General features: G+C 43.8%; 2 protein-coding genes across 2 annotated transcripts; both read right to left on the reverse strand.

Moving 5' to 3' along the window:
• Positions 1 to 885: 885 nt before the first annotated feature.
• Positions 886 to 1,763, reverse strand: LOC125553930 (egg cell-secreted protein 1.3-like). The gene has a single exon (XM_048717579.1). The coding sequence runs from the start codon at positions 1,485 to 1,487 to the stop codon at positions 1,014 to 1,016; it is 474 nt and encodes a 157-aa protein (XP_048573536.1). The 5' UTR covers positions 1,488 to 1,763; the 3' UTR covers positions 886 to 1,013.
• A 723-nt stretch (positions 1,764 to 2,486) lies between these two features.
• Positions 2,487 to 5,232, reverse strand: LOC125551973 (glucan endo-1,3-beta-glucosidase 9-like). The gene is made up of 2 exons (XM_048715397.1): positions 4,821 to 5,232; positions 2,487 to 3,717 (listed from the first exon to the last, which is right to left on the reverse strand). The coding sequence occupies exons 1-2, from the start codon at positions 5,180 to 5,182 to the stop codon at positions 2,619 to 2,621; spliced, it is 1,461 nt and encodes a 486-aa protein (XP_048571354.1). The 5' UTR covers positions 5,183 to 5,232; the 3' UTR covers positions 2,487 to 2,618.
• Positions 5,233 to 13,135: the final 7,903 nt, after the last annotated feature.

Genomic DNA, 13,135 nt, shown 5'->3' on the forward strand with positions numbered 1-13,135 from the left:
TATGAAGATAATGCTGCTTGTATTGCACAAATGCAAACGGGTTATATTAAGAGCAATATTACGAAGCATATTTCTTCTAAATTATTTTATCCCCATGATCAGCAAGAAAAGGGGGAGATAAGTATTTTGCAAACGAAGTCATGCGACAACCTCGCTGATCTGTTTACTAAGTCCTTACCAAGTTCTCTGTTTCATAAATATGTAACTGGAATTGGTATGCGACGACTTCGAGACTTGCAAAATTCAGGGGGAGAAATCTCCTAAGATATAACATGTTAAGATCATAAGATCATTAATATTGCACTCTTTTCCTTTATGAGTTTTTCCAAATGGTTTCTCATGTAAGGTTTTTAATGAGGCAATATCAATGCAAGCATGGACGATATATGTCATTTTCTCCTTATTTTCTCACTGGATTTTAGAAGGAGTTTTTCATGGCATATTGTATGTTTTCTTCTCAATTTTTCCCACAGGGTTTTGGAGGAGAATATTTCAAAGATGACCAGTCTCAAGGACAAGCGAGGATTAGGGAGAGTGTTAGGATTTAAATTAATTCTGTTATTAGGGATAATCCTCCCTTGTGTAAACGGACGTCGGTTGCTACAGGCACCCGTTCGACATTCCCACGACCCCCACAATCGGACGCATCCGTTCGTGGCGACGGTTCCTTATGTATATAATCCTCATGGATCATCAATGAAAGGTACGGTTCGATCAAATCATTCTTCACGGTTGTCTCTCGTCCAACAGCATATGCATAATGCATTAGCAAGTTTGTGATTGGTCAATACTGAAAAGAGTATGTAAAACTCCCTATTTGTTTGTACGTTTAGCATTTTTTAAAGAAATAACAAGGAGTAGGTGGGAAAACTAATATGGTTTGAGGATGACTAACATGCTTCCACAAACAAAACTTAGATAAATCATTCACTTTTCAGCTTCGCAAACATCTCATCACTTCATCAGGACTCGCGAGGAGAACCTACGCGGACGCGGACACACACTGACTCGGCTTAGTTAACCATTCCCGCCACGGGCACGGCTGTGCCGCCACTCGCGACGCCGTCAAGAGCACGGTGAGGCGGCGGAGCCGGGGATAACCCGCCGACGCCATGATGACGTCCCTCGCCGCCGTCGTTGTCGTCGTCGCCTGCGTCGCAGTAGGCCTTGAGCATGTCCCCCTCCTCCGGGGTGAAGCCGATGACGGACAGCATGAGGTCGGCGGCCCAGCAGCGCCGCTCGATGATGCGGATGGCGCGGCAGCACCCGGGCCCCAGGTACGCCTCGCCGTTGAGGAAGAAGAGGATGATCTCCCCCGTGCACGACTTGACGTCCAGCAGCGTCCCCCAGCACTGCTGCTGCCCCACTCCGTCCAGCCGCTCGGCGAGGTCGGCCGCCCGGACGAACGTCGACGCAGCCGCCGACGCGGTGGCGGCGACGGCGAGCAGCACCAGGAGAGTGGGGAGCAGAGAGGTGGACGAAGCCATGATCTGAGGTCGACTCTAGCTGGTGCTACCGAGTGAGGAGGCTGACGTACTACTACTTATCATAGCAAGTAACCGTAACGTCAGGTAAGCGAAAAGGCTTTACGAGAACGTGGAAGTCCAAACGAATCAAAATTATCTTAATTAAACGCGAATGCGTTGCCCCTTCCTCTCCTTCCTACGTTACTCTATCCACAGAAAATTAATCGGGGCGTGATCCCCTCGTTTCTCATCTCCCCCCAAAATCCCCTTTCTTTCCTGGTACCAATAGTTGAGGCCTCTTTTGGTTCATAGGATAAAATTATCGTAGGAATATGAATTTTGTAGGAAATGAGATGACATCTATCTCAAATCCTATGAGTAGGAATAGAAAACGAGATGTCATTTGGTTGACACCAAAGGAATTTTTCCATTGAGTCTAGGTTCATTTTTATTTTCCTATGAAATATAAAGGATAGGAACCAATCCTATATAGGAATAGGAATCCATTCCTATGAACCAAAGGGCTCTATAGGAAAAAATCTTATAAGAATCCTATCATCTAGAATTCTTATGAAATTCCTCCAAACCAAAGGAGTACGTGAAAAGTATCACCTTCTTTGAATTTTGATGCCTAATTATTTAGCTCTAGTATTGAGAAAGAAACCATTCATACGGCCAGGTCACAGGAATGCTTCTTCGGCTTACAATTCCGAGTCAGCAACCGTAACTCAGCACTTAGCCCTAGTTCTTGCTCTTTCCTTCCTTGCAACGGGCTGCAGAAAAAGTAGGAAAATGGACTGAAATTGTTGGATAAGTGGATTTGCGGTATCTCAACAATCAGAACAGCGAATGTTCCATCATCCAAACTAAGCTTCCTCAGATCCTAACCCCGCCTGGACAATTAGACAGCCAACCCATAATCGCAACGACCCAATTGCAAGAGCGGAGCTCTACCAACTCAGCTATATCCCCCCCGAGCCAAGTGGAGTATGCATGGAGTCCTCTACAACGTAGTACGAATTTGCACAACTTCAGAGATACTAGTACTAGTTTTGACAGTGCGCAAGATTTTTGAGTTAACACATGCTACATGAGACACACGGACAAATCTTGAAGGCTCAAATCGAGCCTCCAAGTCATTGGGCAGCTACATCAGACTAAACTGTAAATGCAAACCGAAACTAGTATCCACAGCACGGCAAATGTTGGGTGAAAGGAAGCAGCAGCAGAAGCGCGAATTGCAAGAGCAAAGAGGCAATTATCAACGGATGGATCAACTGTGGTTATCAAACCTAGGCCACTGAAGCTGCAGCTCTCCTCACTCTGATCATGCTGCTGGTAGTAACTGTTGAAGGCAAACGACACATTCCCAGGCCAGCCAAGACCTGCACAGGAGCCACCAGTGGACAGAGCGGTGCAGTCGGCATTGGAGCAAGCGGCAGAGAAACTGGAAGAAACATTGGAAAGGTCTTTGTTGTTGTCCACCACACACCATTTCGATGGAAGGTAGTCCACATCCAGCGCATTCTTGAGAGCCGTAGGGCCTTGACCCAAGTTGACATGGTACTTGGCTTGGCCGTCAAACGTAAAAATGCCATAGTGCCTGTCATAACTTCCGCTTGCTATACTGTGTTGATCTTCGTCTAAAAGGCTGTAGAGGTATGTCTCAGTTGGAGCAAATTTTGGGCGAAGTGGAGTCCCGGATTTTCTCGCCAGGTGGTTGACCAGGCCTGTCATGAAGGATTGAGCAATAGCTGAAGTTGCGTTCACAGCTCCATCTGTTGGCCATCCTGCTTTCCCAACAACGATGTCCATATCACCGAATCCAGCTTTAGTTAGAGCAGTAACCAGAGCATCTATGCTCGCATCGAAGTAGTTGTCATACTTGCTATGACCATCACTTATCGGACGCGACATTAGTTGGAAAAGGTAATAGTCTAATGAAATATTCTTCTTCTGCTGAAAGCTCAAAATAGGATTCAGCTCGACCATAAACGGTGAGCTATGATTAGCAAGAAATGGGAGGAGCTCAACCATGGTTTTGTTAACATCTGGCCTGAAGTAAGCTTTCGAAGGCAGAGTTGATGCGTTTTGGTATGCATCAGAGCTACAAGGCACAACTACTTTCATCTTGCTCGATAACTTTGCATCATCCAATGCCCGTTGAATATTTGCTGCTGCACGGACCACAAAAGGTTGAAACTGTTGCCCATGATTAAGAAGAAATGGATCATCTCCAACAGCAATAAACCTACAAATTACATTACTCGTCAATATAAAAACTTATAATATCAAGAAAACCCACAAAATGTGAAATGTAACATCAATGCAAACATGAAACAAACAAATTAAGCATTGTTGCCAAACAGATCGCCTGCCTCAAATCCAGATTTAACCTCACCTAGACAGCTATGTACTCTCTTTAACAACCATATTACCCTACACTCCGCTACTATTAATTCAGATTTGATACAAATATACCAAACACATTTGATTAATACAGAAGAATCTCTGCTACTTAAGCTAGAAAAGAAAGGAAGAATGCTCAGCCACAAGCGAAATATCAACAGAAGCCGGACGGTCAAGTTTTGTAACAGAAAATTACAGATCTGTGCACAGATCTACCCGCTGAAGTTTGCAGCTCTTCAGAAAAATACACTCCATCCCCAAATGTTCAGGACAAATTGATAGGATCTAGCTGTGCTATACATCCAAATTTTCCCATTGTTAACTAGGTCCGGGCATGTTCCTTTTATCATCTTTAGTTCACCAAGAGGAATCCATCACAAGTCATAGGATCTGAAACTTTGTAGAGTATAAACACCTACTAGCACGTTGGTAATTGACATTTGTTGAGTGTTTCATAGATCATACTTGTTTGTTCCATGAAAAGAAGACCTTGAGGTACCTAGAAGAAAATTCCAGTGCACTAATGCAATATAGACATAACAACCTATTGAAGTCAACCAATGGACTTAACTAAAGCAGCGCCTTCCTCCTTCAGATCAGATTGGTCAACCGTCAACATTATTAATGATATTGGTTTTGAGCATGTCAGCATGCATGATTGGCAAATCCAGTGGACACAAATTGACTAATCGCATCATCTGGTGCCAATGGAGCCTATAATATTTCTAATTATAGCAACGGGGTCAGCTTGAGGCATAATTTAGACTTGATTTATTCAGTCAACTAGTATCATACAGTAACTATCTAACGAATACACCTTGGCCCCTTCGCATTTCATGATATAAGATCACTAAAATATGTCGGAAAGAAGAGAAAAGGATCAGCGCAAGACTAAAAGAGAAGGAAACCGAGCACTGAAAGGGGAGAAGGGGATGCGGCTCTTACTCAAACAGTACGCCGGAGGCGTAGCGGGTGACATTGTCGTGTACCCAGGCGGCGGCTGCCTTCCTGGAGGAGGCGAGGGGGCGGAGCAGCTCGTTCGGGACCCCGATGGTAACGGCGATGCGGGTGCCGGCAAGGGCGGTCAGCGCGTCGGGCGAGGGGGCGGAGAGGCGCACGCGGGGGACGGAGTTGGGGAGGAGGAGGTCACGCACGACCTGCGCCGCCGGGAGCGGGTGGGATGCCGCGAAGCCCCAGTTCACGCCCACCGCGGCGGCCGGCGGCGGCGCAACGGCGACGGCGAGGAAAAGGAGAAGCGGGAGCGCAGGTGCCCTTGGCCGCAGCGGGCGGCGGCGGCTGGGCCGCATTGCCTGCTGTTCCGTGTACACACCGTTGCGGTGCTGCCGCCTCCTAAATTTAATTTGTTCAGCGGTTTACACTACAACCCCAAACTTCAATTTGGTTCAAAATGCCCCTTTAAACTTTTTCTTGTTCCGGTAAACAGGGTTTAATTCTAAAATTATAGGGTTACAGTTAAAGGTAAGTTTCCCAATCCTTTACATGTCCATACAATATTCATATAACAGTGTTACATTTGTTGCGCCTGTAAGCTGCCCTATCTTGTTTGCATTGAAACTTCTATGGGATAAACTCCCTACTCCATCAAGGACCTGATCTCAGTAGCAAGATGTTCATATGCTGAGCGAGCTAAGCTATCACCAAATAAAGTCACCAATGCCTCAGAGGAGTCCGATTAGATTATGTCTGGGTTTTCTGAATGATGTATGGTCAAGGCCATCCCTGCATCAGTGCGCGAATCTCCGTCTCTAGAGCATCATTGCAATGCGATAAGAACCGGTAAGCTAAAAAGATTATGTTGCCATCATGCCTTCGAAGGGTATGCCCGCCGCCACCATTTTATCACGAGCAAGAAAAGAGTCATCCACCAAGGGCTTATTGGTTTGTCGGCGATGCGATCAAGGTTGTACCGATACATAACTCTTAATCTCCGGCATAGAACAAGTTTCATATACTGTCATCTTCCCTTTAATGATTTCGTTAGTGCTATACATCCTTAAAAGGAGCTGTGACTTCATGTAACTCTGCAAGAACTCAACATGTGTTTCAAGGGGAAGTACTTCTTTTCCATGGTCCATATCTAAGCGAAGCTACCAGATACGCCAAATAAGCATAATTATCATATTGTGGACATTCTTCTCACACCCTGCTAGAACATTTAGTGGTCGTTTGCTTGTATCAATCAGCAAATTACTGGCAGGAAGCAACCATGCTACTCTCATGAGTTCCCACAAAATCATGACGTGCCCTCAGTTTACCAAGGCATGAAAGCTTCCTTATATTTCAACTCCGCATAGTGGACACGTGTGGCTTCACCAAATGCATGTGAACCTTGCACTAATTAGTAGCCAAGGCTCCTATCGATATTTTTCATGTCGTGATCTTCATCATCTATGGAACCGACAAGTTCCAAATACAAAGCCATATAAGTCGGTCTCCTTCAGGGTTACTGTTGGACGTATCCCCAACAAATTGTGTCACTGTACTTGTTGTTAGGCAGTACACGCTCTTTACCCAGAAGCGACCGCTCTTCTTCAGGGATGAAGCAAAAAAAAGTCATGCCAATTAAGCGGGGACGTACGTTTCAAGATCTCCTGAACGTCCATCGGCCAAAAATGAGCATTCGAGCGCTACATGTTCCAAGCTCCATGTTGATGACATTAAAATTAGGCGGAAAATACTCATCCACGTCAATAATACAAAATGAATAGATTTGATGCGTAAATACATAAACTAAAGGTAGCATCAAACATTGTAGATACTTTATTTTCAGAACTATTATATTTACATAAAAATTCAGTTAATTACATCTCTTAAGATAAAACTTGAATTCCAACGTAGCTACTTCCTCTGTTCACAAATATAAGGTCCTCTTTGATTCATGGGATTTGCAATACATGAGAATAGGAAAAGCCGGAGGAATTGAATGGCATACTGATGACCCACAAGTATAGGGGATTTATCATAGTCCTTTCGATAAGTAAGAGTGTCGAATCCAACGAGGAACAGAAGGAAATGATAAGTGGTTTTCAGCAAGGTGTTCTCTGCAAGCACTGAAATTATCGGTACCAGATAGTTTTATGATAAGATAAATTGTAACGTGTAACAAGTAAATAAAGTAACTAAGGTGCAACAAGGTGGCCTAATCCTTTTTGTAGCAAAGGACAAGCCTGGACAAACTCTTATATAAAGCAAAGGGCTCCCGAGGACACATGAGAATTGTTGTCGAGTTAGTTTTCATCATGCTCATATGATTCGTGTTCGTTACTTTGATAATTTGATATGTGGGTGGATCGGTGCTTGGGTGCTGCCCTTACTTAGACAAGCCTCCCACTTATGATTAACCCCTCTCGCAAGCATCCGCAACTACAAAAGAAGAATTAAGGTAAACCTAGCCATAGCATGAAACATATGGATCCAAATCAGCCCCTTACGAAGCAACGCATAAATTAGGGTTTAAGCTTCTGTCACTCTAGCAACCCATCATCTACTTATTACTTCCCAATGCCTTCCCCTAGTCCCAAATAATGATGAACTTCCATGTAGTCGACGTTCACATAACACCACTAGAGGAGAGACAACATATATCTCATCAAAATATCGAACGAATTCCAAATTCACATGATTACTTATAACAAGACTTCTCCCATGTCCTCAGGAACAATTGTAACTACTCACAAAGCATATTTATGATCAAGATCAGAGGAGTATTAATTATCATTAAGGATCTGAAAATATGATCTTCCACCGGATAAACCATCTAGCATCAACTACAAGGAGTAATCAACACTACTAGCAACCCACAGGTACCAATCTGAGATTTTGGGACTAAGATCGAATATCATAGATGAACTAGGGTTTGAGAGGAGATGGTGTTGGTGAAGATGTTGATGGAGATTGACCCCCTCTCGATGAGAGGATCGATGGTGATGACGTTGGTGACGATTTCCCCCTCCCGGAGGGATGTTTCCCCGGCAGAACAGCTTCGCCAAAGCCCTAGATTTGTTCTGCCCAGGTTCCGCCTCGAGACGGCGGCGCTTCGTCCCAAAAGCTTCCTTCTGATTTTTTTCCAGGTCAAAACACACCATATAGCCAAAGATGGGCACCAGAGGCCTGCCAGGGGGCCCACAAGATCGGGGGCGCGCCCTCCACCCTTGTGGTTGGCTGGTGGCCCCCCTCTGGTACTTTCTTCGCCCAATATTTTTTATATATTCCAAAAACATGCTCCGTGAAGTTTTGGGACTTTTGGAGTTGCACAGAATATGTCTCTAATATTTGCTCCTTTTTCAGCCCAGAATTCCAGCTGCCGGCATTCTCCCTCTTCATGTAAACCTTATGAAATAAGAGAGAATAGACATAAGTATTGTGATATAATGTGTAATAACAATCCATAATGCAATAAATATCAATATAAAAGCATGATGCAAAATTGACGTATCACATACCATTTTCAATCGTACAAGATTAGTATGAGTGTTTGGTCGTGCACAGGAAAAACATACGATGGTTGGAGAGAAAATTTCCTATGAAAACTAGTACTTCCTCCGGTTCTTTTTACTCTGCATATTATATTTGTGTTAAGTTAAACTTTGACCAAATTTATATTAAAAATTTATCAACATATACGATACCAAATATATATACTATGAGACTCATTCCATAATGAATCTAACAATATTAATTTGGCATTGTGAATGTTAATATTTTTTAAAGTTTGGTCAAAGTAGAGATAGTTTGACTTTGGACAAAACTTATATACAGACTAAAAGGACCGGAGAGAGTACAAGTGAATACTATGGAAAAATTCCTATGGATTGTAATCCTACAAATCAAACCTTAAGGATTAGAATCCTTCAAAATTCCTTTAGAAATCCTTTGAATCAAAGAGAGACTAAGATGTTTTAGATATTTCAGTATGGACTACATACAGACTGAAATGAGTGAACAAATACACTTAAACGTGTCTATATATATATATATAATTCAAAGAAAAGTTAAAACAACGTATATTTGTGAACGGAGGGAGTATTACATAGGTTAAGCGACCACTCCTCGCCGATCTCGGCGAGCTCGACGTCAAGGCAGCGGTGGCGGCTGTCTCCGCGATGGTGCCGAAGCGATCGAGCACCCACACCGCGGTGAGGTCCAGGTCATTGCGGACCAATTCCGATGCGACATCCGTCTTAGTGAACGCAAAGCGGCGACCGACATTGTGTTGGTCGTACCTCGCCTGCTGCCGTGTGCATGCTCGGCCTCGGATACCACGGCTCGAGAGCCGGAGGCACAACCTGCTCTGAGGTAGCGGAGGATGCGGCCACGCGCATTGGTGATCACGCGCGGTAGCTCCTTTTTTATCAAGCGGCGGTGGCGTCGTGGTGGCAAGGAGGGCCTGTCGATGCACGTGTAGCGGCTGCACGGCGAGGGCGATGCCGGCTCGTCCTTCACGCGACGGAGGCGCTGGGGGGTGGGGGAGGGGACGTCGGCTCTTGCTTCACGCGACCGCTGATGTGGAGGCCGCGGTTGCATGGCAGGGACGCTGACTCGTCCTTCACGCATCGGAGTGGGGATGCCGGCTCCCGCTTAACATGGACCCTCGGTGGGGACGATGGATCCTCCTTCACGTGCGTCGGCGATGATGGCGCCAGGCCATCTGACGGAGCGAACACTCCATCATGATCTCCATCTGACGGACGGATTCTTCGTCCATCAAAGCCGCCTCCGAGAGAAGACGGAGCCACTACTGTGGTTGGTCCTCCTCGTCACCGGAGGAGATGCCTGCCTCCTCCTTGCCGGAGGATGATAACCCACAAGTATAGAGGATCGCAACAGTTTTAGAGGGTAGAGTATTCAACCCAAATTTATTGATTCGACACAAGGGGAGTCAAAGAATATTCTCAAGTATTAGCAGTTGAGTTTTCAATTCAACCACACATGAAAGACTTAATATCTGCAGCAAAGTATTTAGTAGCAAAGTAGTATGAAAGTAACGGTAACGGTGGCAAAAGTAACAATAGTAGTTTTTGTAGCAATCATAATAGTGGCAACGGAAAAATAACTTTAGCAAAGATCAATATGTAAAAAGCTCATAGGCAATGGATCAATTATGGATAATTATATCGGATGTGATTCCTCATGCAACAGTTATAACATAGGGTGACACAGAACTAGCTTCAGTTCATCAATGTAATGTACGCATGTATTCCGAATATAGTCATACGTGCTTATGGAAAAGAACTTGCATGGCATCTTTTGTCCTACCCTCCCGTGGCGGCGGGGTCCTATTGGAAAATAAGGGATATTAAGGCCTCCTTTTAATAGAGTACTGGACCAAAGCATTAACACTTAGTGAATACATGAACTCCTCAAACTACAGTCATCACCGGGAGTGGTCCCGGTTATTGTCACTTCGGGGTTGCCGGATCATAACACATAGTAGGTGACTATTGACTTGCAAAATAGGATCAAGAACTCACATATATTCATGAAAACATAATAGGTTCAGATCTGAAATCATGGCACTCGGGCCCTAGTGACAAGCATTAAGCATAGCAAAGTCATAGCAACATCAATCTTAGAACATAATGGATACTAGAGATCAAACCCTAACAAAACTAACTCGATTACATGGTAAATCTCATCCAACCCATCACCGTCCAGCAAGCCTATGATGGAATTACTCACGCACGGCGGTGAGCATCATGAAATTGGTGATGGACGAAGGTTGATGATGACGATGGTGGCGGATTCCCCTCTCCCGAGCCCTGAACAGACTCTAGATCAGCCCTCCCGATGAAGATTAGGGCTTGGCGGCGGCTCCGTATCGTAAAAGGCGATGAATCCTTCTCGCTTATTTTTTTTCTCCCCGAACGTGAATATATAGAGTTGGAGTTGAGGTCGGTGGAGTCCCAGGGGGCCCACGAGGTAGGGGCGCACCCGGGGGGGGGGCGCCCTGCACCCTCGTGGACAGGGTGTGGGCCCCTGATGCTGATTCTTTCGCCAGTATTTTTTGTTAATTCCAAAACGTGTCTCCGTGGATTTTCAGGTCATTCTGAGAACTTTTATTTCTGCACAAAAATAACACTATAGCAATTCTGCTGAAAACAACGTCAGTCCGGGTTAGTTCCATTCAAATCATGCAAGTTAGAGTCCAAAACAAGGGCAAAAGTGATTGGAAAAGTAGATACGTTGGAGACGTATCAACTCCCCCAAGCTTAAACCTTCGCTTGTTCTCGAGCTATTTAGTTGACAAACTGAAAGTGATGAAGAAAAACTTTTACAAACTCTGTTTGATCTTGTTGTTACAAATATGTAAAGCCAGCATTCAAGTTTTCAGCAAAGATTATGAACTAACCATATTCACAATAACATTTAGGTCACATGTTTACTCATATCAATGTCATAATCAACTAGCGAGCAATAATAATAAATCTCGGATGACAACACTTTCTCAAAACAATCATAATATGATATAACAAGATGGTATCTCGCTAGCCCTTTCTGAGATCACAAAACATAAATGCAAGCACTCCTGAAGATCAAGGACTGACTAGACATTGTAATTCATGGTAAAAGAGATCCAGTCACAGTCATACTCAATGTAAATTAATAGCAACGCATGCGAATGACAGCGGTGCTCTCCAACTGGTGCTTTTTAATAATAGGATGATGACTCAACATAAAAGTAAATATATAGGCCCTTCGTAGAGGGAAGTAGGGATTTGCAGAGGTGCCAGAGCTCGAATTTTGAAACAGAGATAAATAATATTTTGAGTAGCATACTTTCATTGTCAACATAACAACCAAGAGATCTCGATATCTTTCATGCTACACACATTATAGGCGGTTCCCAAACAGAATGGTAAAGTTTATACTCCCCCCCCCCCACTAGCAAACATCATTCCATGGCTTGTCCGAAACAACGGGTGCCTCCAACTAACAACAATCCTGGGGGAGTTTTGTTTGTAATTATTTTGATTTGAGCATGGGACTGGGCATCCCGGTTACCAGCCATTTTCTCGTGAGTGATGAGCGGAGTCCACTCGTCATGAGAATAACCCACCTAGCAGGAATATATAGACAACCCTAGTTGATACATGAGCTATTCGAGCATACAAAACAGAATTTCATTTGAAGGTTTAGAGTTTGGCACATACAAATTTACTTGGAACGACAGGTAAATACCGCATATAGGAGGTATGGTGGACTCATATGGAATAACTTTGGGGTTTTATGGAAGTGGATGCACAAGCAGTATTCCCGCTTAGTACAAGTGAAGGCTAGAAAGAGACTGTGAAGCGACCAACTAGAGAGCGACAACAGTCATGAACATGCATTAAGATTAATCAACAATGAGTGCAAGCATGAGTAGGATATAAATCACCCTGAACATAAATATCGTGGAGGCTATGTTGATTTTGTTTCAACTACATGCGTGAACATGTGCCAAGTCAAGCCACTCGAATTGTTCAAAGGAGGATACCACCCTATCATACCACATCACAACCATTTTAATAGCATGTTGGCACGCAAGGTAAACCATTATAAGCTCCTAGCTAATTAAGCATGGCATGAGCAACTATAATCTCTAATTGTCATTGCAAACATGTTTCATTCATAATAGGCTGAATCAGGAACAATGAACTAATCATATTTACAAAAACAAGATAGGCCGAGTTCATACCAGCTTCTCTCATCTCAATCAGTCCATCATGTATCGTCATTATTGCCTTTCACTTGCACGACCGAACAATGTGGATAATAATAATAGTGCACGTGCATTGGACTAAGCTGGAATCTGCAAGCATTTAATACAAAGGAGAAGACAAGGTAATATGGGCTCTTGGTTAAATCAACAATAATGCATATGAGAGCCACTCAACATTTTCATCATGGTCTTCTCCTCTCGACCCCCAAAGAAATAGAAAGGAAATAAAACTATTTACATGGGAAAGCTCCTAACAAGCAAAAGAATAACGATAAATATTTTTGGGTTTTCTTTTAGTTACTACTACTACAGGCATGGAAAGTAAACTAGCTAAAAGCTACAACTAATTTTTTTATTTTTCTTAAGGTTTTTCAAACACACAAGAAGAAGGCTTAGAAAAGAAAATAAACTAGCATGGATAGTACAATGAAAAAGTATGAGCACCGACAACTGGCATGAGTGTGTGAACATGAATGTAATGTCGGTGAGAAATACGTACTCCCCCAAGCTTAGGGTTTTGGCCTAAGTTGGTCTATGG

The sequence above is a fragment of the Triticum urartu genome, chromosome 4 (assembly GCF_003073215.2).
Source record: "Triticum urartu cultivar G1812 chromosome 4, Tu2.1, whole genome shotgun sequence".
NCBI classification, from domain to species: Eukaryota; Viridiplantae; Streptophyta; class Magnoliopsida; order Poales; family Poaceae; genus Triticum; species Triticum urartu.